The 27,069-nt window shown below is 43.6% G+C and overlaps 2 protein-coding genes across 3 annotated transcripts; both read right to left on the bottom strand.

Moving 5' to 3' along the window:
- Window positions 1-752: 752 nt before the first annotated feature.
- Window positions 753-18,267, bottom strand: depdc1b (DEP domain containing 1B). 2 transcript variants are annotated; one of them, XM_041899381.1, is made up of 11 exons: window positions 18,098-18,267; window positions 6,363-6,628; window positions 4,387-4,528; window positions 3,703-3,830; window positions 3,459-3,589; window positions 3,278-3,325; window positions 2,910-3,050; window positions 2,411-2,577; window positions 2,096-2,272; window positions 1,417-1,602; window positions 753-1,307 (listed from the first exon to the last, which is right to left on the bottom strand). In XM_041899381.1, the coding sequence occupies exons 1-11, from the start codon at window positions 18,143-18,145 to the stop codon at window positions 1,143-1,145; spliced, it is 1,599 nt and encodes a 532-aa protein (XP_041755315.1). In that variant the 5' UTR covers window positions 18,146-18,267; the 3' UTR covers window positions 753-1,142. The 2 variants fall into 2 exon arrangements, with proteins under 2 accessions (XP_041755315.1, XP_041755316.1); XM_041899382.1 differs by lacking the exon at window positions 3,278-3,325.
- A 248-nt stretch (window positions 18,268-18,515) lies between these two features.
- Window positions 18,516-26,752, bottom strand: elovl7b (ELOVL fatty acid elongase 7b). The gene is made up of 8 exons (XM_041899380.1): window positions 26,673-26,752; window positions 24,629-24,712; window positions 24,095-24,285; window positions 20,934-21,014; window positions 20,765-20,821; window positions 20,533-20,638; window positions 20,282-20,418; window positions 18,516-19,890 (listed from the first exon to the last, which is right to left on the bottom strand). The coding sequence occupies exons 2-8, from the start codon at window positions 24,690-24,692 to the stop codon at window positions 19,546-19,548; spliced, it is 981 nt and encodes a 326-aa protein (XP_041755314.1). The 5' UTR covers window positions 24,693-24,712; window positions 26,673-26,752; the 3' UTR covers window positions 18,516-19,545.
- Window positions 26,753-27,069: the final 317 nt, after the last annotated feature.

Raw genomic sequence — 27,069 nt, 5'->3', positions numbered from 1 at the left:
TCAACAAATGTGTTGAGTCACAAGCTTGATATAGTCATTGCGTGCTATGAATATGGGACCAAACACTAAACCTTTGACTACTTTAATACACAAGTGAATTTGCCCCAATACTTTTGGATCCCTAAAATGGGGAGACTATGAACAAAAAGTTCTGTATTTCTAAAAGGTTCACCCGATATGGATGAAAATACCCTCAAATTAAAGCAGACTTTAACCCCATAGTCATTGTACCATTTCAAATCCAAAGTGATGGAGTACAGAGCCAAAACAACAACAGAAATGGTCACTATCCCAATACTTTTGGAACTCACTGTAAATGGCCAATTGAAATGCATTAGATTATTATTATTTTTTATCAGTGTTCTCTTGGTGGACCATGAATTTAGCAGATAAGACAGCGTGGCGCAGCGGTCTAAGGCACTGCATTTCAGTGCTAGAGGCGTCACTACAGACCCGGGTTCGATCCCGGGCTGTATCACAACTGGCCGTGATCGGGAGTCCCGTAGGGCAGCACACAATTTGCCCGGCGTCGTCCGGGTTAGGGGAAGGTTTGGCCCAGCGTCGTCCGGGTTAGGGGAGGGTCTAGCGACTCCTTGTGGCGGGCCGGGCGCCTGCAGGCGTCAGCTGAACAGTGTTTCGTGCGGCTGGCTTCCTGGTTTAGCGGGCGGGTGTTAAGAAGCGCGGTTTGGCGGGTCATGTTTCGGGGGACGCATGACTCAACCTTCGCCTCCCGAGCCCGTTGGGGAGTTGCAGCGATGAGACAAGATTGAAATTGGGGAGAAAAAAATAAATAAAAAATACAACAAAAATAATATTTAAAAAACATGGCACACAAATGAGTAATTCTACCCGTAGTGACCAATTCTATAGACCTATGTTATGCATGATCATTTCCATTCACTGTTTAAATGTTGGCTAACACAAGCTGCCCTTTATGGATTCCTAGCATCCTTCTCTTCTTAGTTTAACAGTAGTTTCTACTATAGTAAGTCAAATTGGCAACACTATTCCATACCATTGCCACTTTACCCCTGTGAATTCTATTCTCATTGACCTGCTGTGGAACATGCTCCAAACACTCCAACACCCATGTCTCCTGGCCACACTGTAGTGGTCAGACGTGCAGAGTCAGAGGTGAGAGTTTAGGCCCTAAAGCTCCAGCTCCTCTGGAAAGGCTGGAAGGGTTTCTTCAGGGTTAGGAGCATGAGCTGGGGTTTGAGCCGTGGAGCTTTCTCTGGTAGGACGGCAGCCTTGCTCTCCGCTGTTGGGAACCGCCTGCGGTAGATCTCCGGATAGGACTTCTGGAACTGAGGAACGGTAAGATGATTAGTTTACAGAGAGCGCCAGTAGGCTGGAGTTCTATCAATCCTGCCCTAGCAAAGTTAATATAGGGAAAGAGCTCTTCTTTGAGTGTACCTGCTTGAGTCTCTTCCTCTTGTCCTTGGCTGAGAGCTCAGTGTCTGCGATGAGGCCCTCCAGCAGCTCCTGCATGGGCCCCTGGGAGCTGGAGACCCTCTGCTCCTCAAACTCTGCCCTGCTGATCTGCCTGCAGTACGACGGAGACGCCAGGGAGGCGTCTGTATCTGCACCTGCATACTTTATCTGGGGGTAGAGAAAGAGAGTTTAAAAAGACTTATTGTTCTGGGGTTGATAGAGGGAGAGGCTGTTAAGAATCCCCCATGTTCAATCAAAATCCATAGAGATCGAGTTGATGCAACTGGTAGGTAAACGTCAATATATCAAAGTGATCATAGGATGATGAGTTATGACATTATATAATGGTTATTCAATTATCAGTCGCATTTGAACTCAGTATATTGACACAGCTTGAGAAATCAAACAATTGCTACCTCACCAAGGGTGAAACGAAAGCACACCCTTTCACATATCAACGTACACGATTTGACCAGGGTCGTGTTCATTAGGCACCAAATGGAAAACGGGGAATAAAACAGAGGAATGATCTGGATTTGTCCCATGAGAAACGCTAATTTTCATTTTCCATTGCGTGCCCTAATGAACACGACCCAAGACAGGCTGTCAGTGTACTTTCTCTGGGTTTGTAAACAGTATGCTATGACAGCGTTGGGCTGACCTGTACCCTCCTGAGGTGGGAGAGGTGATCTTCCACGTGTCTGTGCAGGCTAGACGGCACCCTGAGGACACTTTCGTGGTGCTCCATCATGAAGGTGACCAGCTTGGTGGCCAGGAGCTCGTCCAGGTCCACCTCCTCTGCAGAGCCCAGGATGCAGCGCGAGAATGTCTGCACCATCTGACCATAAACAACGAGTGGGGAGGGAAAACAGAAAAATACAGTCACTTACTATGAAGCGCTTTGAAACCTAGTGGGAAAATCCGTATAAAATGCAAGCCCTCCATAACAACAGTTCAGATGGAAAGTCGTTTGTACCAGGGTGCGTGTTGCTATGGCGTCGTTAAGCGGGGGAAGGGCGGGGTTCTGGCAGACCCTGGCCATGAGGCGGAGGAGCAGCTGGAGTCTGCGGCGGTTGGCCGGGGGCAGCAGGAGGCTGCACACCTGGAGGGCCTCCGCTGCCACTTCTTTCTGCTGCAGCAGACCTGGGGGAAGAGGTGGCTTGAGGTACACAGGACCTTCCCTGGCATTGCGTCTATCCGTCTCTCATGTGTTTCGGGTCAGATTTTGTTGGACAGTTTATTACAACCCAATGGTCCACAGGTTGTTTGCCCAGTTGAAATACGGTAAGAAAAGGCTTCAGTAAAAGTTCTGTGCGGCCCTGAAGTGTTCACAGTTTGCCACATAACAGCCAAAGCGGTTCCTCTTCTACCTCACAAAGTGGCCATAGATCTAATAACAGAAATAATGCAGTGCTTCCTCTTCAGGAGTAGTGGTGTTTTCTAGTATCGTTGTTGTTAGTTGACACATTACTCACTGAGAATGTTGACAAAGACTTCATAGAGCTGGAAGGTCAACAGGGGCTCTTTGAGTCTCTGGAAGTACTCAGCCACCGTCCGCAGCACGTCACGCTCAAAGCCTGGGTACATGGGCTGCTTGGTCTCCCTACCGTTGGGCCCTAAAGAAGAGAGCGATTCAAGCCTAACTTTATGTACAAAACAAGAAGACCCAAAGCAAACATGAGCAGATGTTCAAGGAAATAGTAAAAACAATTGTCTGTTGGGTCTTGCTGTATTGGTAAGAGTACAAACTCTCCATACTGCAGCCAATTGGTAACAAGGGTGAACCCAAAGCAGATGTTTAAGGGCAAGAGGAGAGCATTATCATCAGTATAGCTTTACTCACAGTTGGCTAGGCACTTCATTGCTGATAAAACCCAATAGGGCATGTCCTCTGGTAATGCAAAACATGAGCAAATATAGGAAAAAGTTAGGCTTTTTTTTTATTTTGTATGTTTAGTTATTAATCTTATACGGTAGAGAATGGCCATGAGCAATGTTACAGAATGACTGCAAAAGTTGCATACCCGCTTTGTTCTTCAGAATGACTATTCCTGTTTTGTTGACACTGAATACATTGTGAATGATATGCTTCGCATTCACGCGTTTGGGATCCAACACTCCATCCATTGTCTTCAGACCGAGCACTCTCTGCAAACTAGAACAGAACGTAGTATTCAACAGTTGTAAAAGGAAAAGCAGTGACACACACAGTGTTGACCAACAAGCACAAGTCCATTGATGGTATGTGGTGGACAGCTAGCTACGTACTGTGCGATTGTCATTGACTTCCAGATTTGGTCGACTTGCTTGGGGGTGATGTCACTCCTGCGTATGATCTTGCACTCGTGCACCTCTCCGATGGCTATGCTGTGTCTCTTGTTCCACATCTCTGAGTTCTGAGGAAAATCAAAACATAGAAAGCTATGACACTCATGGAACCCTCCAATACTGTGTATTGGTCCGGCTGGGTCCACCAATACGAAAAAAGTATGCACAAGTCACTTTGGATAAAAGTGTCTGCTAAATGGCATATATTATATTATTATTATTATTAGAATAACATTTTAACACGTTTCCCCAGTTTCTAAGAGAGTGTGTGCGTGTAATAATAATTATTACATTACGTATCGTTGTGCCATCTCTAAAATTCAACAACCATAAAAAAGGTCAGTGAAAACAGCAATAGCTAACTGTAAAGATAAACAGCTGTACTGGCCCCTGGCCCCTAGCCCCTAGCCCCTGGCCCCTGGCCCCTGGCCCCTAGCCCCTGGCCCCTAGCCCCTAGCCCCTAGCCCCTGGCCCCTAGCCCCTGGCCCCTAGCCCCTAGCCCCTGGCCCCTAGCCCCTAGCCCCTAGCCCCTAGCCCCTGGCCCCTGGCCCCTAGCCCCTAGCCCCTGGCCCCTGGCCCCTAGCCCCTGGCCCCTAGCCCCTGGCCCCTCTCTGTTTCTCTCACCAGGACCAGAGGCTTCATGGGGATCTTCTCTGGCTGGGGCAGTTCCTCGTAGTCGTCCCAGCGGATGAGCCGGGGCAGGTCGCAGTTCTCTGACACTGGGGGCCGCTGAGGCAGGGGCTTCAGGGGGGATGTAGGCGGAAACCTAGGGTCACAGAGAAGAGAAGTCAGGGGTATGAACAGATGAGGACAGACCACTCTGACCGGCAGCCCTTCCACACATTCATGTACTTTTAAGGACAACAGGCCTTCAGATTTCTTTATCTAGACAGCTCAATATATCCTTAGACCACATTAAAGCAGACAGGGTCATTGCATGTCATGTGTGCATTGGCCTTTTTTGACACATTACTTTGCCTGCCTACTTCTCTCATAGGTAGCCTAGTGGTTTAGAGCGTTGGACCAGTAAGCCGACTAGGTGAAAAAATATATACAGTGGGGAGAACAAGTATTTGATACACTGCCGATTTTGCAGGTTTTCCTACTTACAAAGCATGTAGAGGTCTGTAACTTTTATCATAGGTACACTTCAACTGTGAGAGACGGAATCTAAAACAAAAATCCAGAAAATCACATTGTATGATTTTTAAGTAATTAATTTGCATTTTATTGCATGACATAAGTATTTGATACATCAGAAAAGCAGAACTTAATATTTGGTACAGAAACCTTTGTTTGCAATTACAGAGATCATACGTTTCCTGTAGGTCTTGACCAGGTTTGCACACACTGCAGCAGGGATTTTGGCTCACTCCTCCATACAGACCTTCTCCAGATCCTTCAGGTTTCAGAGCTGTCGCTGGGCAATACGGACTTTCAGCTCCCTCCAAAGATTTTCAATTGGGTTCAGGTCTGGAGACTGGCTAGCCCACTCCAGGACCTTGAGATGCTTCTTACGGAGCCACTCCTTAGTTGCCCTGGCTGTGTGTTTCGGGTCGTTTTGTCATGCTGGAAGACCCAGCCACGACCCATCTTCAATGCTCTTACTGAGGGAAGGAGGTTGGTGGCCAAGATCTCGCGATACATGTCCCCATTCATCCTCCCCTCAATACGGTGCAGTCGTCCTGTCCCCTTTGCAGAAAAGCATCCCCAAAGAATGATGTTTCCACCTCCATGCTTCACGGTTGGGATGGTGTTCTTGGGGTTGTACTCATCCTTCTTTTTCCTCCAAACACAGCAAGTGGAGTTTAGACCAAAAAGCTATATTTTTCTCTCATCAGACCACATGACCTTGTCCCATTCCTCCTCTGGATCATCCAGATGGTCATTGGCAAACTTCAGACGGGCCTGGACATGCGGTGGCTTGAGCAGGGGGAACTTGCGTGCGCTGCAGGATTTTAATCCATGACGGCGTAGTGTGTTACTAATGGTTTTCTTTGAGACTGTGGTCCCAGCTCTCTTCAGGTCATTGACCAGGTCCTGCTGTGTAGTTCTGGGCTGATCCGTTTGATTGAGTGTGTGGACAGGTGTCTTTTATACAGGTAACGAGTTCAAACATGTGCAGTTAATACAGGTAATGAGTGGAGAACAGGAGGGCTTCTTAAAGAAAAACGAACAGGTCTGTGAGAGCCGGAATTCTTACTGGTTGGTAGGTGATCAAATACTTATGTCATGCATTAAAATGCAAATTAATTACTTAAAAATCATACAATGTGATTTTCTGGATTTTTGTTTTAGATTCCGTCTCTCACAGTTGACGTGTACCTATGATAAAAATTACAGACCTCTACATGCTTTGTAAGTAGGAAAACCTGCAAAATCGGCAGTGTATCAAATACTTGTTCTCCCCACTGTATAATCTGTCGATGTGGCCTTGAGCAAGGCACCTAATTGCTCCTGTAAGTGGCTCTGGATAAGAACATCTGCTAAAGTACCAAAATGTAAAATGTAAATGTGCAGCAAAGTAGTCTGCCATGACACCTTAGTTCCATGACAGGCAATACAGCCCAATAACAGGACGACATCATCATCATCATCACCTGTAGACTTGACCACTGTCCTCAAAGTCTTCCTTCCCATAACGGCCCTTAACATCCTCAATGACGTGGTTCTTCATGAATTTCCTGAGCAGTTGTAGGGTCTGGTACCGGGTCACCTCCGGCCCAAAGTTATGGTTCCGCTTCAGCAGCTCATGTAGCCAATCAACAGCCTCGGATCCAGTGAAGCTGTTGTCATAGCTACGGAAGTATGCCCAGTGTCTTTTCAGTGGCATGCCTCCACGGAAGAGCTTGATAGTTTCATTCCACTGCAGGACAGATGCATTCAAGAGTTTATTTAACACATATTTAGTAAAGTGTTAATTATGTGCTGTGGTGAGGAGTTACAGACTTACAGCCTAGCCTGTAAGACCACCATTTATACCACAATCTCTACTTTACATGGGGCATGTCAAATATACAGTGAGGGAAAAAAGTATTTGATCCCCTGCTGATTTTGTACGTTTGCCCACTGACAAAGACATGATCAGTCTATAATTTTAATGGTAGGTTTATTTGAACAGTGAGAGACAGAATAACAACAAAAAAATCCAGAAAAACGCATGTCAAATATGTTATAAATTGATTTGCATTTTAATGAGGGAAATAAGTATTTGACCCCTCTGCAAAACATGACTTAGTACTTGGTGGCAAAACCCTTGTTGGCAATCACAGAGGTCAGACGTTTCTTGTAGTTGGCCACCAGGTTTGCACACATCTCAGGAGGGATTTTGTCCCACTCCTCTTTGCAGATCTTCTCCAAGTCATTAAGGTTTCGAGCCTGATGTTTGGCAACTCGAACCTTCAGCTCCCTCCACAGATTTTCTATGGGATTAAGGTCTGGAGACTGGCTAGGCCACTCCAGGACCTTAATGTGCTTCTTCTTGAGCCACTCCTTTGTTGCCTTGGCCGTGTGTTTTGGGTCATTGTCATGCTGGAATACCCATCCACGACCCATTTTCAATGCCCTGGCTGAGGGAAGGAGGTTCTCACCCAAGATTTGACGGTACATGGCCCAGTACATCGTCCCTTTGATGTGGTGAAGTTGTCCTGTCCCCTTAGCAGAAAAACACCCCCAAAGCACAATGTTTCCACCTACATGTTTGACGGTGGGGATGGTGTTCTTGGGGTCATAGGTAGCATTCCTCCTCCTCCAAACACGGCGAGTTGAGTTGATGCCAAAGAGCTCGATTTTGGTCTCATCTGACCACAACACTTTCACCCAGTTCTCCTCTGAATCATTCAGATGTTCATTGGCAAACTTCAGACGGGCCTGTATATGTGCTTTCTTGAGCAGGGGGACCTTGCGGGCGCTGCAGGATTTCAGTCCTTCACGGCGTAGTGTGTTACCAATTGTTTTCTTGGTGACTATGGTCCCAGCTGCCTTGAGATCATTGACAAGATCCTCCCGTGTAGTTCTGGGCTGATTCCTCACCGTTCTCATGATCATTGGAACTCCACGAGGTGAGATCTTGCATGGAGCCCCAGGCCGAGGGAGATTGACAACTGTTGTCACCTTCTCACCAAGCTGCTTGGCGATGGTCTTGTAGCCCATTCCAGCCTTGTGTAGGTCTACAATCTTGTCCCTGACATCCTTGGAGAGCTCTTTGGTTTTGGCCATGGTGGAGAGTTTGGAATCTGATTGATTGATTGCTTCTGTGGACAGGTGTCTTTTATACAGGTAACAAACTGAGATTAGGAGCACTCCCTTTAAGAGTGTGCTCCTAATCTCAGCTCATTACCTGTATAAAAGACACCTGGGAGCCAGAAATCTTTCTGATTGAGAGGGGGTCAAATACTTATTTCCCTCATTAAAATGCAAATAAATTTATAACATTTTTGACATGCGTTTTTCTGGATTGTTTTGTTGTTATTCTGTCTCTCACTGTTCAAATAAACCTACCATTAAAATTATAGACTGATCATTTCTTTGTCAGTGGGCAAACGTACAAAATCAGCAGGGGATCAAATACTTTTTTCCCTCACTGTAGGCCTAAATAACAAACTAAATGCATACCTAGCTACATGCAGGGGCATCATGCCCATTGAAGCTTAGGGAGCACATACTCCTCAGTTTTATACATAAATCAGCTAGAGACAGACAGACAAGGGATGGGCAACTGGTGGCCCGTGGCAAAAAAACAATTATATATATATTTTTTAAACTCAGTTGGGGTTACAGTTGAGAGTTAGAATAACAGAATACACAAGGTGCAATATGGAAATGTGGTTGTGCCTCAGCAGTCACTCAATTAGCCCATGTCAGCTAAACATTTTTAGATTGATTAGTTAGTCTAGCGGCCAGCTATCTAAACTTGTAGTAAGCATGGTTGAATTTCCGACCGAGGTGGGGCCCATTGATCATCGAATTATCATATTAAAAATGGCAAACATTTGCTTCCACCCTATGGCAAAATGTGTAGAGTTGCAGGAAATTAGCTGTAAACTGCTACAGTGCATTCGGAAAGTATTCAGACCCCTTGACTTTTTCTACATTTTGTTACGTTACAGCCTTATTCTAAAATTGATTAAATAGTTTTTGTTCCATCAAACTACACACAATACCTCATAATGACAAAGCATGTGCTAATTTATAATAAAAAAATTAAAAGTATATCACATTTACATAAGTATTCAGACCCTTTACTCAGTACTTTGTTGAAGCACCTTTTGCAGCGATTACAGCCTTGAGTCTTCTTGGGTATGACGCTACAAGCTTGGCACACCTGTATTTGGGGAGTTTCTCCCATTCTTCTCTGCAGATCCTCTCAAGCTCTGTCAGGTTGGATTGGGAGCGTCGCTGCACAGCTATTTTCAGGTCTCTCCAGAGATATTCAAATCGGGTTCAAGTCCGGGCTCTAGCTGGGCCACTCAATGACATTCAGAGACTTGTCCCGAAGCCACTCCTGCATTGTCTTGGCTGTGTGCTTAGGGTTGTTGTCCTGTTGGAAGGTGAACCTTCGCCCCAGTCTGAGGTCCTGAGTGCTCTGGAGCAGGTTTTCATCAAGGATCTCTCTGTACTTTGCTCCGTTCATCTTTCCCTCCATCCTGACTAGTCTCCCAGTCCCTGCCGCTGAAAAACATCCCCACAGCATGATGCTGCCACCACCATGCTTCACCATAGGGATGGTGCCAGGTTTCCTCCAGACCTGACACTTGGCATTCAGGCCAAAGAGTTCAATCTTGGTTTCATCAGACCAGAGAATCTTGTTTCTCATGGACAGCGTTCTTTAGGTGCCTTTTGGCAAACTCCAAGCGGGCTGTCATGTGCCTTTTACTGAGGAGTGGCTTCCGTCTGGCCACTCTACCATAAAGGCCTGATTGGTGGAGTGCTGCAGAGATTGGAGAACCTTCCAGAAGGACAACCATCTCCACAGAGAAACTCTGGAGCTTTGTCAAAGTAACCATCAGGTTCTTGGTCACCTCCCTGACCAAGGCCCTTCTCCCCCGATTGCTCAGTTTGGCCGGGCGGCCAGCTCTAGGAAGAGTCTTTGTGGTTCCAAACTTCTTCCATTTAAGAATGATGGAGGCCACTGTTCTTGGGGACCTTCAATGCTGCAGAAATGTTTTGGTACCCTTCCCCAGATCTGTGCCTCGACACAATCCTGTCTCGGAGCTCTGCAGACAATTCCTTCGAGCTCATGGCTTGGTTTTTGCTCTGACAAGCACTGTCAACTGTGGGACCTTATATAGATAGGATTGTGCCTTCCCAAATAATGTACAATCAATTGAATTTACCACAGGTAGACTGCAATCAAGTTGTAGAAACATCTCAAGGATGATCAATGGAAACAGGATGCACCTGAGCTCAATTTCGAGTCTCATAGCAAAGGGTCTGAATACTTATGTAAATAAGGTATTTCTGGTTGTTATTTTTAATATATAATATTTTTAAATTTGCAAAAATGTCTAAAAACCTATTTTCGCTTTGTCCTTATGGGGTATTGTGTGTAGATTGAGATTTTTTATTTATTTAATCAATTTTAAAATAAGGCTGTAACGTAACAAAATGTGGAAAAGGGGAAGGAGTCTGAATACTTTCAGAATGCACTGTATATTTTCTCTCCACACCATGGCAAAATGAGTAGAATTGCAGCAAACTAGTTTTAAAACTGCAACCTTTTCTCTACAGCCCCATGCAAAATGTGTAGAATTGCAGGAAATTAACTTTAAAACATATTTTTTCCCTCTTCGTTGTCACGAGGGGGGCCGCTAAAATGTTTTGCTCGTGGGGAGGGGGGGGTGTATGGATGTGGGTACGCAGACCCCCAGCGGCCCCTCATCATGAGTTCCGTTTCTTTGTGGCCCCCCATCCCTATCAAAGTTGCCCATCCCTGATCTAGATCATGGTAATCAATCAATTTCAATCAATTTTATTTTATATAGCCCTTCTTACATCAGCTAATATCTCGAAGTGCTGTACAGAAACCCAGCCTAAAACCCCAAACAGCTAGTAATGCAGGTGTAGAAGCACGGTGGCTAGGAAAAACTCCCTAGAAAGGCAAAACCTAGGAAGAAACCTAGAGAGGAACCAGGCTATGAGGGGTGGCCAGTCCTCTTCTGGCTGTGCCGGGTGGAGATTATAACAGAACCATGCCAAGATGTTCAAAAATGTTCATAAGTGACAAGCATGGTCAAATAATAATCAGGAATAAATCTCAGTTGGCTTTTCATAGCCGATCATTAGAGTTTAAAACAGCAGGTCTGGGACAGGTAGGGGTTCCATAACCGCAGGCAGAACAGTTTAAACTGGAATAGCAGCAAGGCCAGGCGGACTGGGGACAGCAAGGAGTCACCACGGCCGGTAGTCCCGACGTATGGTCCTAGGGCTCAGGTCTCTCAGTTGGCTTTTCATAGCCGATCATTTAGAGTTGAAAACAGCAGGTCTGGGACAGGTAGGGGTTTCGTAGCCGCAGGCAGAACAGTTGAAACTGGAAGTAGCTGGCTAGATGGCTCCCCATCAAAAGAAAGCTGCATGGTGACTCTGCCTAGATGGAGGGCTCTAACGTCTAGGGCCAGTTTAAGCCTAGTTCTGGACTAAAAAGGCAATTTCAATGAGATTCTCCATTGAGCACTAGGACTAGGCTTAATCTTAGTCTGGAAAAATGGCCCATAATGTACCAGGATTTAGACTGAGATTTAGACTCATGATGGCACATCTTCAAGACCATGTGTAAAAACTATACAAATGGTAGATGAAATTAGACAAACAAGTCAAGGAAATGCATATTTTAGGTAATTCATCTATCAGGTTTTTAGAATATGGGCATTAGACTACAATTGAAATCAATCCGTGACCATGTCAATTCCCACTACTAGTTAGAAGCAAAACCATTATAGTGTTATTTCCTGTCATCCGGGTTATTAGACTGGCAGCAATTAAAGTAATCTCCACAAAACGGTTCCTTGCCATCTGGAAATTAGGGTTAGAGATACAATTTCGTTGTTCCATTTAATTCTGTGGTCAAACATGTCAATGCAAATATGACAGTCTGCAGTCAATGGCTGTTGGCCAGAGGGTATCTTACTGTGGTAAAGTTGGTTTGAGATTCGCCAGACATTCGGACCTTCAAACTTAAATAGCTCGCGAACGATTTGAGCTGCATATCTCAGGTTAGGCTCTTTATCATAAAAAAATAAAAAAAAGTTGTACAACATTGCACAGGTCTTATTTTCCCGATTCTGACCAGAGTTTCATAATCACATGGAAAATGACAATGCATTTGGTTAGGGACCGTCAACAAAGTGCATGATCACAAGATTACAATTTAAATAAATATTCAACCACGTGACTTAGCAACCTTATTTCAACTTAGTATTATTCCTTATATAGAAAGAGAGGCATGTTGCGCACCCTTAAGTTCTCATAAAACGATTCCTTCATTTAAAATATATATATATTTTTTTTTTATCACTTAAAATTAAAAACAGTTCCTTTAATATGTGATGTAGACACCTCAAACCAACTTTGGAATGTGCAAAGGGTAGGGACACATCATACACCCTTTGGTTTTCAATGTTCTTTTTGAATTTATTTTATCTTAATTTATTAGTTACATTTTTTACTTTGAATTTCAATAGCTCCTTGATTACAGTTCAATAGACCTAGGCAACTCAAACCAACTTTGGAATGTTTGTATTATTCACAGGGTAGGGACACACATCGCACACCCTTTGGTTTATACTACAAAGCAAGTCTGCCATGACTCCCTCAGTTTCACAAAAAAATACTTTCTGCTCGGCAAAGTTGGACCACCAGGTTTTGGGCATTCTGAATAGTATTGTGTTGAACAGTTTCAGATTGTCACCTCTTACCTGGACTACTGCAACGCTCATCTCTATAGCCTCTGTCAACCCTCTTCAATATATTCACAATTCTGTTGCTTCATTGCTCATTCTGAAGGGTACACCATTTTGGTGTTACCGTTATGGCTCAATCTGTTTGCAGGCATTCTGATCGGCTGGCAGGGGTAGGGCAAAAGATAGTGTTCCCCCTCCTCTGGGTCCTTACCTGACATTACAGAATAAAGTAAGGCTGCAGGCTGAAGTGTAAGATACGTTTGCAGGCTGAAGTGTAAGATACGTTTGCAGGCTGAAGTGTAAGATACGTTTGCAGACTGTATGCAACTTCTCATCATTGTGCACATTGTCTGAATGCTATTAAACCTTTAAAAGACAGTCGCGTTCGCTCTATCCTTCAATCTTTTATTTCACACCACTGGAACCGGAAAATTCCCTATTCCGCACCAAAACTTGGGAAAACATCCACTCTCCACCAACTACATTGCGCACCTACACATCTCTCCATGTCCTGGCTCTTTCTTACCTCTCTGACATTCTGCACATCTAAATCCCGTCACTCACTCTACTCATCTGACTCCGGCTTCCTTATAACCCCCAACACCAGACTACTGGCCACTGGGGACCTTGTCTTCAGTGCCTTCAGCTCAGCTGCAGTCCTCTGAAACTCTTAACATCCATCACGCCATTTGCATATTTAAAACCAGACTCACAAACCATCTCTTCAGACACCTATGTTACCCTCCAATAATTACCCAGTCTCCCTTTTTTTTTTTTGGACCTTTATTTAAACTAGGCAAGTCAGTTAAGAACAAATTCTTATTTACAATAATGGCCTACACCGGCCAAACCCGGACGACGCTGGGTCCAATTGTGCGCCGCCCTATGGGACTCCCAATCACGGCCGGTTGTGATACAGCCTGGAATCGAACCAGGGGGTCTGTAGTGACGCCTCAAGCACTGAGATGCAGTGGCTTAGACCGCTGCGCCACTCGGGAGCCCAAGATGTTTTGACTAGAACCAAAACGTTGTCATATTACTCCAGTGCTGGCCTGCTGGCTTCCTGTTAATAGTATGAAAATGTATGCACTCACTAACTGTAAGTCGCTCTGGATAAGAATGTCTGCTAAATGACTAAAATGTAAATGTTAAGGCTGATCTCAGTGTTTTACTGTTAACCTACAATGCATTGCATGGACTTGCTTCTACTTATCTCTGATTTGGTCCTGCCGTACATACCTACACGTACTCTACGGTCATAAGACGCAGGCCTCCTTATTGTCCCTAGAATTTTGAAGGAAACAGCTGGAGACAGGGCTTTCTCCTATAGAGCTCCTATTTTATGGAATGGTCTGCCAATCCATGTGAGAAGCAGACTCAGTCTCAACCTTTAAGTCTTTACTGAAGACTCATCTGTTTTGTAGGTCCTATGATTGAGTGTAGTCTGGCTCAGGGGTGCGAAGGTGAACGGCAAGGCACTGGCGAGAGGAACCACCCTTGTCGTCTCTGCCTGGCCGGCTCCCCACTCTCTCTTGGGATTCTCTGCCTCTGACCATATTACGGAGGCCGTGTCACTGGCTTGTTCACGCTCTCCCATGCCTTCCTTATGCAGGTGCATCATGTCATGCCAGGCTTTGTTTGCTACACTCAACTCCCTTGGGTGGGTTGAGTCACTGACGTGATCTTCCTTTCCGGTTTTGCGCCCCCTTAGGGCTAGTGCGGTAGGGGATATCTTCCTGGTCTATACTCGGCCTTGTCTCAGGGTAGTAAGTTAGTAGTCTGTTGAATTCCCTTGAGTGGTGTGGGGGCTGTGCTTTGATGTTTATCCTGCCTGATTGTCCCTGTCTGGGAGTAATTTTGGACAGGGCCAGTGTTGCTCAACCCCCATCCGTTTCAGTCTCAAGTATCTATGCTGCAATAGCCTATGTGCCAGGGGGATAGGGTCAGTCTGTCCTATCTGGTGTACTGTGTAATCTTAGGATAGGAGAATTTGAGGAAGCACGCCTAAGACCATACCATACACCAGATAGGATAGGAGAATTTGAGAGAGCATGCCCATCTGGTGTACTGTGTGATCTTAGGATAGGATAATTTGAGGAAGCATGCCTAAGACCATACCATACACCAGATAGGATAGGAGAATTTGAGAGAGCATGCCCATCTGGTGTACTGTGTGATCTTAGGATAGGAGAATTTGAGAGAGCATGCCCATCTGGTGTACTGTGTGATCTTAGGATAGGAGAATTTGAGAGAGCATGCCCATCTGGTGTACTGATCCTCCTCCATCTCTCTGTTTCTCCTTATGTTTCCCTTGCCGGAGGACCTGAGCCCAGGACTATGCCTCAGGAAACATGGAATAAAGTAAGAAATAAAAGACGCATAACAAATTGATAATAAAAATGTGATAGATAGTAATAAGCAACGCCTTCTATTAAGAGATACACCGTTCACATAAGACAAAAAATACAAATATGAAACGTTGCAACTCACTGGGTGAACAAAGCAAAGGAGGTCCTCTTTCACTTTAGAAAGAAGGCTGATTTCGTTACCTCAGCTGACCCTCAATTGAGAACAGGTAGAGAGGTTCAGCAGTTTCAATTACTTAGGGACTATTACAGACAGAAGCCTCAACTTCCCCTGAAAACACAGTACATTTTACATTTACCTGCTATGGAGACTGAAGCGCCTCGACGTAGTTCCCACAATCCTGCGGAGCTATTGCACATGCCACCTGTTACATCAAGCTGAGGAAGGAAGCCAGTCTGAAAGCAGCAGTGCTCACACAGGCAAGGAAAAAGGCAACACAAAGAGCATGGGACTCAATTCACAATCAGTGTGGTTTCTTCCAGAATCTGCCCTCTGGTCTAAGATACGGTACGTACACCAAAATGTATGACCAACTGAGGCAGGGGCAGCTTCATTCCCACTGCAATCCGGCTGCTCAATTATAAATTTCCATAGATCCTTGGTCTAAAGTAAAAAATGTAACTACTGAATGAAATTATTTTTCTGAACACCAAAGGATGTGCAACATGCCTCTATGTAAGGAATAACGGACAGTGAAGTTGCTAAGTCACGTGGTTGAAGTTTAAAATATTTATATTAAAAATTGTCTAAGTCAGTGTTTCCCCAAACTCGGTCCTCAGGACCCCAAAAGGGTACACGTTTTGTTTTTTGGCCTAGCACTACACAGCTCATTCAAAGAAATTAAAGCTTGATGATGAGTTAATTATTTGAATCAGCTGTGTTGTGCTAGGGCAAAAACCAAAACGTGCAACCCTTGGGGTCCCGAGGACCAAGTTTGGGAAACACTGGTCTAAGTGCTTTTTGGGAAAACCAAAGGGTGTGCAATGTATCCCTCCCCTTTCAACAAATACAAAGTTGGTTTGAGGTGCCTACGTCATGTTCGAAGAGCTATGGATTTTCAAGTGATTATTTTCAATATACAGTGCCTTCAGAAAGTAAGTGCCTTCAGAAAGTATTCACACCCATTTACTTTTTCCACATTTTGTGTTACTGCCTGAATTTAAAATGGATTAAATTCAGTGTGTGTCACTACTAACTGTAAGTCGCTCTGGATAAGAGCGTCTGCTAAATGACTAAAATGTAAAAAATGGTCTACCCACAATACCCCATAATGTCAAAGTGTAAATATGTTTTGGGAATTTTGTACAAATTTATTAAAAATGAGAAAGTCTGTACAGGATAAAAAAATATTCCCAAAACGTGCATCCGGTTTGCAATAAGGCACTAAAGTAAAACTGGCAAAAATGTAGCAAAGAAATTAACTATGTCCTGAACACAAAGTTTTATGTTTGGGGCAAATCCAACACATCACTGAGTACCACTTCATATTTTCAAGCATGGTGGTGGCTGCATCATGTTATGGGTATGCTTGTCATCGGCAAGGGAGTTTGTTTTGTATAAAAATAAACTGAATAGAGCTAAGCACAGGCAAAATCCTAGAGGAAAACCTGGTTCAGTCTGCTTTCCAACAGACACTGGGAGACAAAAATCACCTTTCAGCAGGACAACCTAAAACACAAGGCCAAATATACAGTGGAGTTGCTTACCAAGACGACATTGAATGTTCCAGAGTGGCCTAGTTACAGTTTTGACGTAAACCGGCTTGAAAATCTAAGAGCGTCTGCTAAATGACTAAAATGTAAATGTAAAATGGCTGTCTAGCAATGATCCACAACCAACTTGACAGAGCATGAAACATTTTTTAAATAATCTGCTAATATTGTACAATCCAGGTGTGTAAAGCTCTTAGAGAGTTACCCAGAGAGATTCACAGCTGTAATCGCTGCCAAAACGTGATACTAACATGTATTGACTCAGGGGTATGATTACTTATGTAAATGAGATTTCTAGATTTCATTTAATATATTTTCAAAAATTGCTAAACACATGTTCACACTGTCATTATGGGGTATTGTATGTAGATGGGTGAGAAAAAATATCAATTGAATCCATGATGTAACAAAATGTGGAATAAGTCAAGGGGTATGAATACTTTGAAGGCACTGTATATTTTTAAAATGTAGGAATCGTTTGAGAAGTAAAGGGTGTGCAACATGCCTCTATATAAGGAATACTACAAAGTTGAAATTAGGCTGCTAAGTCACATTGTTGAAGAGCTATTGTCATTTTAAAAAGTTTCAAATATTTATATAAAATCATGTAAGCGCTTTTTGGGAAAACAAAAGGGTGATCAATGTGTTTGCCTACCCTGTGAACATTCCAAAGTTGGGTTGAGGTGTCTAGGTCACATGGTCAAGGAGTTATTGAATTTTAAGTGATTTTTAATAAATGTACATTTAAAAATGTAGGAATAATTTTAGGAGCGATCTAAAGGATGTGCAACATGCCTCTATAGAAGGTATAATACAAAGTTTAAATGAGATTGCTAAGTAACATGGTTAAAGTTATTGACATTTTTATATTGTGATCATGTACTTTGTTGACGGTCCCTAACTAGTTGCATTGACCGTGTGCCAGGCTGCCTACACCTTTGCCGTGTGATTATGAAACTCCGGTCGGGGAATCGGGAAAGTAAGACCTGTGCAAAGTTCTACACATTTTTTCCTTCACAAAGAGCCTAACCTGAAGTACTGTCTGGCGAAGATACAAACTTTACCACGGTGAGAAACCTTGCCAGACAGAGCGCACTGCCACTGCACTGGACAGCGCCGGAACATTCCTTCAAAGCTAGCCAGCCAGCCAAGAGCCATCCCAATACCTAGTTAGCATTAGCCAAAAAACAGTATCTTCTCCGATTAAAACGGGGGGGGGGGGGGGGGAAGGGAAAAAAAATTCTTACAACATAACCAACAAGTAATTTGGCAAATTAACGTTAGCTATGCAAATGACCACAAAACTAGCTAGCAAACATTGCATTACCAGCACTGCCATTGGACGTAAAAGAAACTCACCAACTTTGTTGCCCTGTACGGACCCGGTCCGATCATTTTGCCCTCCATTCTGGTCTAATAAGACACACAAAAGTTGCACAGCTTTCATAAGCGAGGTTTTACAAATATTATTGCAGACTGTTGTTACTGCTGAAAACATAACATGCCAATGAGAAGCTAGCCTAGCTACGCCTCGCTGACCAACTTTGAATCTTGAGCGTCACATCTGAGCAATGCGATTGGAGCAGAGACAAGAGAGCCCGGTCACATGATACGATGTCCAAATATGGACAAAGTTGCTACTTTGTAGCAGAGCACATACGGTTGCTTGGCAATGTATTTGTAAAAAGGTAACAATTTACGGACACGGACGACTAAACTTGCCCGAGTTAAGATAGCAGAAAATATTGTGTAGTCTAGTATATTTCCATATAAAAACGTAAAAGATTAGGTGGGCAATATATGTAGGTGAAAATAATTTATTTTAACATAAAAGCAGATTGTTCTTTTGTACAATATTGTAGCGACCTCGTCAACAGGTTTGGACCTCTTGGCGTAATGGTTAAGGTGTTGGCTTGACAGTTGCGGGACCCGGATTCGAGTCCTGGTCGGGGCCACCCACCCGAATTCACTACAATAGAGTAGCTTAAAATACACAGTATTTGTTATTGACTGCAGTAGTAAAATAATCGCTTTCATTCAGACAAGATTGTTTTGTTCTCATTCACCATGGGCACAAAGGAAAATGTCAATTTTTGGCCAGCTCCTTCAATAACACTAAAAAGCCTTGACAGTCTTCACGTAGCCTACTGTACATTTTACCTTGAAACGGCAACATAAAAAAGACAAACGTATATACATTGTGAACATTAAAACACAAAAGACATCAAGTATGATCCCTTGGCATACTATAAGCCATAAAGCATTTCAGTGCATTTCGCCTACTACAAATCTGAGCTTTAAGGGCTGACTGTCATATGAAAAGACTAAAGCTCAATTCATTGAAATGTTTGACACTGATTTCAGGGCTTCAGGTTCTACCAGAACAGCTCTGTAAGACCATTCATATGCTCTGTTTGCACCAGACATTTCAAGCATCATTGCCTTGTTTAAAACAATATTCAAAAGCCTGTTCCCAGGCACGTTATATTGCAGCACAAAAGCTATTTCCAGTTGTAACAACTGAAAAAAAATGGTATGTACAGTGTTCCCTTTAACTACATTTCTGAATAAAAGTGATGTCCATATCGCAGCACATACTCAACCACCTATAGTCAAACAGAACATATGTTTCTATTCAATAACAGTGATAAGACAGCAAAGTTGTAAGCACACCAAATAAAAGTTGGGACCAATTAAAAACAGGGACTACGCTCTGAAATGGTGGAAGTATAAAAAGGACACTTGGATGTAAAATACACTGTAACTTGGTAGTGGAGCTCGTCAACTAAAACCTGATGCTGCAGCGTTTACTCTTCCTTTTTGTGAACGACGTTGCCATGGTGAACGCCGTTTGCGACCCTGTTGGTTGTGCCATAGGAGATGCCGTTGGTTGCCGCCTTGGCGACCCCATTGGCATGGTGAATCCCATTGGCATGGTGAGCACCGTTGGCATTCTGGAGAGCCTTGCTGTTCTGCGTGACCTTGGGCAGCCTCTTTCCCTTTGTGTATGCGTGGTACCAGAAGTTGAGGAAGAGAACCAGGAAGATCAGCCCGTAGAGACCAACAATGTAGAGAAGGACCGGGAACTTGTAGGGGCAGTCCTTCATGAAGACGAACTGGCCAATGTGGACAGTCACCATCACAAACTGAACCTAGAGAAATAGAAAACATGATTAAGATACTACATTACATGGTGACTAAACCACTACAATGCAGATGTACAGGTCTTAAAGGGGGCAGCATTGAGGAAACCATTTTAAAGTACAAATTTGGACGTTTCAACAAGCTTTGTTTCTTAAATTGTTAATCCTAAATCAGGGCTTGAGCTCACCACAGCAGAGTACCTGCACCTCAAATGTTCTACTGCTTGAGCTCCTGTTCCTGTTATAGAATATTAGCTCAAACGTATTGTGGAGCTCCTGCATTTAACTATAAAAACAGTCCCGGCACCCAAAATGAGTACCGGCACCTATTTCAGTCTAAGTCAAGCACTGTCCTCAATACGATTAATGAACACGGCACACTTTAGAAGTATTAACATACCAGCTGGATGGTAGTCATGTATTTCTTCCACCACAGGTACTTCTGATAGGCAGGTCCCATAGCGCACACGGCATAGTAGGAGTACATAAGGACGTGGACACAGCAGTTCAACATGGCATGGAAGGTTCCCATACCACCTGGTTCAAAAAAAATAACATTGTATGGTTCCAAATGGCAACAGATGAAGTTGCATAATGTTGGGTAATTACCAACTCAGATTCACAAGTTCCATTTCAAGTCTATTGCTCTACCTGCTGAAAACTTGACTCCAAACCACCAGGTGAAGGGCATGATGGAGTGATGAAAGACATGAAGGAATGTCACCTGGCTGGTCTTTTTGCGGAGGACGAAGAAGATCTGAGAAGAAAATAACAGGGTTTTAGACCGTCTTTCATATAATGCTCTAGTAACAGCATGTTTAAGTCATAAAAATGTTCTACTTGACTACAGTTGTACAACTAAACAGGATAGAACAGTACTTACTGTGTCCAACATTTCAATAAACTTTGAGAAGTAGTACAGCCAGCAGGTCCATGCCATCTGAGGGGGTAACAGTCAAACATTAGCCTCTGTCCACCCAATTCAGAGATACAGGAGTATTCACATTCATATTCAAAGAGTATGTTGCTAGCGCAATGTGAAAGTAGCTTACCCGGACAGCCAGAGGATTGCTGGAGTAGTCAACAAGGTCACAGCGGTAGGAGTAACCATTAGCCCAACCAGACATCAGATACTAACACAAACAAGTTAAGGTTAGTTAAACATTGGAAAACCCATGTGAGAAAAGACCAGACATCCCACTTTTCAAAGCACCTAATGAAAAAGTCACTCTGGTGTTATTGCAAGTAACCACCAGCATATGGCAGCGTAGTAGTACAAATAAACCCATTCTATTTCTCATGAGAGAAGACTTTAAAAAAGGCCCAGTGCAGTCAAAAACGTGATTTCCTGTGTGTGCGCGCATCTCTCCACACAGTAGGCAGGTTTCCATTGACCCAGGTTTATTCGCAAAAAAATAGCATTTTCTACAGGCCGACAACACTTATCCGTTCGACAGGGGGTGGATTTTTCTTTTTGTCTAACCTTTGTTGCCACAAATGATGAAAGGGTGTTTTTCAAATAAATGATTGCCAAATAATTTTGAAGGTACACGATGTCATCACGTAACTAAACTCAGCAAAAAGAGAAACGTCCCCTTTTCAGGACCCTGTCTTTCAAAGAAAATTCGTAAAAATCCAAATAATTTCACAGATCATTGTAAAGGGTTTAAACACTGTTTCCCATGCTTGTTCAATGAACCATAAACAATTAATGAACATGAGCCTGTGGAACGGTCGTTAAGACACTAACAGCTTACAGACGGTAGGCAATTATGGTCACAGTTATGAAAACTTAGGACACTAAAAAAGGCCCGTCTACTGACTCTGAAAAACACCAAAAGAAAGATACCCAGGGTCCCTGCTCATCTGCGTAAACGTGCCTTAAATTGCAATGTCCGTACTGTGAGATGCCTAAGACAGCGCTACAGGGAGACAGGACGGACAGCTGATCGTCCTCGCAGTGGCAGACCACATGTAACACCTGCACAGGATCGGTACATCCGAACATCACACTTGCGGGACAGGTACAGGATGGCAACAACAACTGCCCGAGTTACACCAGGAACGCACAATCCCTCCATCAGTGCTCAGACTGTCCACAATAGGCTGGGAGAGGATGGACTGAGGGCTTGTAGGCCTGTTGTAAGGCAGGTCCTCACCAGACATCACCGGCAACGTCGCCTAAGGGCACAAACCCACCGTCGCTGGACCAGACAGGACTGGCAAAAAGTGCTCTTCATTGACGAGTCGCGGTTTTGTCTCACCAGGGGTGATAGTCGGAGTCGATTTATCATCAAAGGAATGAGCGTTACACCGAGGCCTGTACTCTGGAGTGGGATCAATTTGGAGGTGGAGGGTCCGTCATGGTCTGGGGCGGTGTGTCACAGCATCATCGGACTGAGCTTGTCATTGCAGGCAATCTCAACGCTGTGCGTTACAGGGAAGACATATCCTCCCTCATGTGGTACCCTTCCTGCAGGCTCATCCTGACATGACCCTCCAGCATGACAATGCCACCAGCCATACTGCTCGTTCTGTGCGTGATTTCCTGCAAGACAGGAATGTCAGTGTTCTGCAATGGCCAGCGAAGAGCCCGGCTCTCAATCCCATTGAGCACGTCTGGGACCTGTTGGATCGGAGGGTGAGGGCTAGGGCCATTCCCCCCCAGAAATGTCTGGGAACTTGCAGATGCCTTGGTGGAAGAGTGGGGTAACATCTCACAGCAAGAACTGGCAAATCTGGTACAGTCCATGAGGAGATGCACTGCAGTTCTTAATGCAGCCGGTGGCCACACCAGATACTGACTGTTACTTTTGATTTTGACCCCCCCCCCCTTTGTTCAGGGACACATTATTCAATTTCTGTTAGTCACATGTCTGTGGAACTTCTTCAGTTTATGTATGTTGTTATGTTCATACAAATATTTACACGTTAAGTTTGCTGAAAATAAACGCAGTTGACAGTGACAGGACGTTTTTTTTTTGTTGCTGAGTTTATAAGCGCCACTCCACATTCAATTCTAAAATGCCTAATTCTTGCATAATCAAAAAAAATCCCCCCACTATAAAAATGGTTTCTTTGCAGGACAAAGATTGTCCTGACGTTCAAAATGCCTGAATTGCGTCACCTTGCTTTTCTGGTTGGCTGGCAAGTTTCACCATCCAATTATTTCATATCTACAAGAGTGCAAGAGTGCATGGGCACTAGATCCGTGGCACATGAGAATTATTAGAATATGGCAAATAGTCAATTAATGCACTCTTAATGGGAGAGAGGAGAGGAGAGGAAAAAACGTCCATCCAACAGTCTTGAGCTTATTGCAGATCCCTTTTTAAGGCGTCCACATGCCAAGAACCCGGTGGCCACTCTGCCAGAGCTCCAGAGTTCGTCTGTGGAGATGGGAGAACCTTCCAGAAGGACTACCATCTCTGCAGCACTCCACCAATCAGGCCACGTGGCGTGGTTACACGTGGTCTGCGGTTGTAAGGCCAGTGGGGCGTACTGCCAAATTCTCTAAAATGACTTGAGGCGGCTTATTGTAGAGAAATTAACATTCAATTCTCTGGCAACAGCTCTGGTGGACATTCCTGCAGTCAGCATGCCAATTGCACACTCCCTCAACTTGAGACATCTGTAGCATTGTGTTGTGTGACCAAACTGCACATTTTGGCCTTTTGTCCCCAGCACAAAGTGCACCTGTGTAATGATCATGCCGTTTAATCAGCTTCTTGATATGTCACACCTGTCAGGTGGATGATAATCTTGGCAAAGTAAAAATATTCTCTAACAGGGATGTAAACAAATTTGTGCACAACATTTGAGAGAAATAAGCTTTTTGTGCGTTTGGAAAAATTCTGGGATCTTTCATTTCATCTCATGAAACATGGGCCCAACATTTTACATGTTGAGTTTATATATATATTTTTTAGTATAGTTAATATACCACTAAGAAAGAGTGCCAAACCTCTGCCAATAACAGCTAGTTTTCAGTTTCAACCTCTCCACTCAAGACTACTCCTTGACAGTGCTAGCAAAATTGCGAAATTGCTCTTTGCTAAGCTGTTCATTTATTTTTGACCATTTTAATTGAACGCAATCACAGTAAGGTACTTAATAGTTACCCAGAAATTATTTGATATTGAGATAAAAACAGCTGCATTGGACCTTCAAGTGTAAAGTTATGGTGGCCAGTAGATTTCTGAAGTGCACCCACCTCATAGATCATGTAGATGGAGAAGCCCACTATGCTGAAATTGTAGACGACCATGGTGTTCTTGAGGTCAAAGGGTTTGCGGTTCTCCATCAGCCGAGGGCCCAGCGTCGTGACAAAGTAGATGTAGGTTATGACGATGAGAGTCTGGGGGAACGGCGATGCCATTAGGGGCCAGTCCTCTGTCCTGGGATCTGAGTGGACAAAATAAAACATTACTCCTGAGTGTAATGTGACAAGCCAGGGATCCTGTTCAAAAACGTCAAGTAATCACTAATCTGACATAACAGGACAGGTGTAATGTAATGAGCCCATGCCCGACACCCATCCAATTGTGTTTGATCAGTCAATGCCTCAAGGAAGGGCAGGAAAGAGTTTGAATGGATGGAGCAAGAAAACAAATCTAAAATATCTTAATTTCCACAGTCTTAGATATCCCTAGTAAACACTATACCTGAACTGATAATTGTATCCACTTTCTACATCAATAAATATTTGCATAACGCCCTTTCGAAATGACAACTTGTGTAGACTTACCAGCCTGTTTAAGCCATTCATCATAGAGCAAGACTACTCTGGAGGGCAGCGAGTCGAAAGCCATTACTGTTCTTGTTGCACCTCCTATAAAAGAAATGGGCTACAATTCAGAAGTGCAATCCCAAAAGTCAGAGCCCCATATCAGTTCACAGAATAGGCATTTACAGCAAAGTAATATGCACAATTGAAATACAATAATACAAGCTTTTTAAAGATGGAATCCGCAGTAGGGAAAACGGCGCCACTGTTCGCCCTACGGACGTTATAGTTTTGTTGACCAAGCGGAGGTTTGGAGCAGCGGCAATTAATTTTTTTATGCAGTACATATTGCTGTTCTATCGCGCGTACAATTATGTCCGAGATGAAAAAACTGTTTGGATTCCAGCTTTAAAAGTCATGTTCCAGTAAACGGTTAGATGACCCTTACCATGAAAAAAAAAAAAAAGGAATTCTGAGTCGACTGTGATAATTTGGATGCATCAATTGAAGAATAACATCAGTGTACTGCAGTTACACTGCAAAATTACTGCAGTAAATTCTCTTTTGGACAGTATTTGCAGAATACTTCAGTTATACTGCACTCTGGCTGCAATCTTTTCGTAAGGGGAGTTCTTGGTATTCTTTGAAACAATGTGGATGAGTCAAATTCCAACCCCAGACATTCTCCTATGGCCCTCAAATGCAACTTTGGACCTCAGCAAGTTCCACTGCGTTTTTTCATTGTGGCCCTCTTATCAGGGACTGATTTAGACCTGGGACACCAGGTGGGTGCAATTAATTATCAGGTAGAACAGAAAACCAGCAGGATCCGGACCTCGTAGGGTAAAAGTTGAATACCCCGGTCCTATGGTTTACCCAATTAGGTTACAAGTCAAGTCAGCTTTACAGATGGGACAATAGAAAAATGTGATCATTCCAATAGCTACAAAGGTTATCAGTGAAGCATATACTGTTAATCAGCATTGTCATTACACACTCCAAATAACATTCACATTTTACCTTTAAAAATTACTCTACATATCTACCCAGACAACCAAAGAATGCTATCTATGCCTGGGCCCAAACTCAGAATGCATTTAAAATGAGTGCCAGTTTATCCTATAGGGTGGTGCATATTCACCAGGTTTGTTGACAGACTTCCCCTAACGTTTACACAAGGTTGGTCCATCATGTAACCCAGCCTGGTCTCAGAACATTTCGTATTATTCTGTACGTAAATCCGAGACACTCCTTTTAGTGTGATATGTTATGTTTGGTATGGTTACATAAGACAGATGTTACTTAGGACGGCTCATAGTAATGTCTGGAACAGAGTCAATGGAATGTTATCAAATACATCAAAGACGTGGTTTCCATGTGGTTGATACCACTCCATTGACTCCATTCCTGCCATTATTATGAGCCGTCCTCCCCTAAGCAGCCTCCACTGGTGGGTTTATAATGAAAACGTCTAGCAACCCAAAGGTTGCGAGTTCGAATCTCATCACGGACAACTTCAGCATTTTAGAAACTTTTTAACTAGTTAGCTAACCCTTTCCCTAACCTTGTAACCCAACTCCTAACCTTAAAACCTAGCCTAGCTAACGTTAGAATAATACGAAATACTCTGAGACCAGGTTGCATAACCACCACAATGTCATACTCTAGGCTGGGAATGTGTCAATTAGTTTAAAGAGGGTTCTCCATTACAAGCAGGTTGTTTACTTAGAACACAAAATACCACGCCATCGGGGGAAATCTCTGAACCACATTAGGCTAATCAGAATATGTACGTTTGGGTTAATTACTTAAATTGTCAAAGTTAGACTAAACAACTAAAATTGGTAGACAAAAAGAACTATGTTTATCTAGAGAAGTGGAAAAATGTTAAGGAAGAATTAGTCTAATATTTCATTAGGCTAAACTTTAACGCGCAGGTAAAGATGTTATTTACGCCTACCTCTTTGTACTGGAACTTTAAAAGTTAACTGAAAAGTGAATCGCCTAAAATGTGGCAAAACCGGTAAAACTCAAAGCTGAAGAGAAATGAGTGAGACCAAATAACCTGTGACAATGGCGTTTCCCTTTCCTCTTCTATCTGGTACACACCTGTCGCTCTTCAGCCTGTCTCGAATGTCTGGCCTGTTGGTGATGCACGGTACTTATCCACTCACGGCAGGTGTCTCCTCCCACGTTTTGGCTCCGGACGAAACTTCTCCAACAATGCCCGAAACTATGCCACTGCGCTGATTGGTGCTTTCTGTTTTGACGAAGTTCCAAGACAATCGCATAGGTAATGAAACATGATACGCAGTGTGTAAATAGATCAAATACAATTGTAAGAAATGTAAAAATTAAAATAAAATAAAAAGGTTAATAGTAACACAAAATAACGAGGCTATACAAGGAGTACCGGTACGGAGTCAATGTGCACGGGTACGAGGTAGTTGAGATAATATGTA

Source organism: Coregonus clupeaformis, chromosome 15 (genome assembly GCF_020615455.1).
Source record: "Coregonus clupeaformis isolate EN_2021a chromosome 15, ASM2061545v1, whole genome shotgun sequence".
NCBI classification, from domain to species: domain Eukaryota; kingdom Metazoa; phylum Chordata; class Actinopteri; order Salmoniformes; family Salmonidae; genus Coregonus; species Coregonus clupeaformis.
Note: the sequence above shows the minus strand (reverse complement) of the source record. Positions and strands in the feature narration are given on the sequence as shown.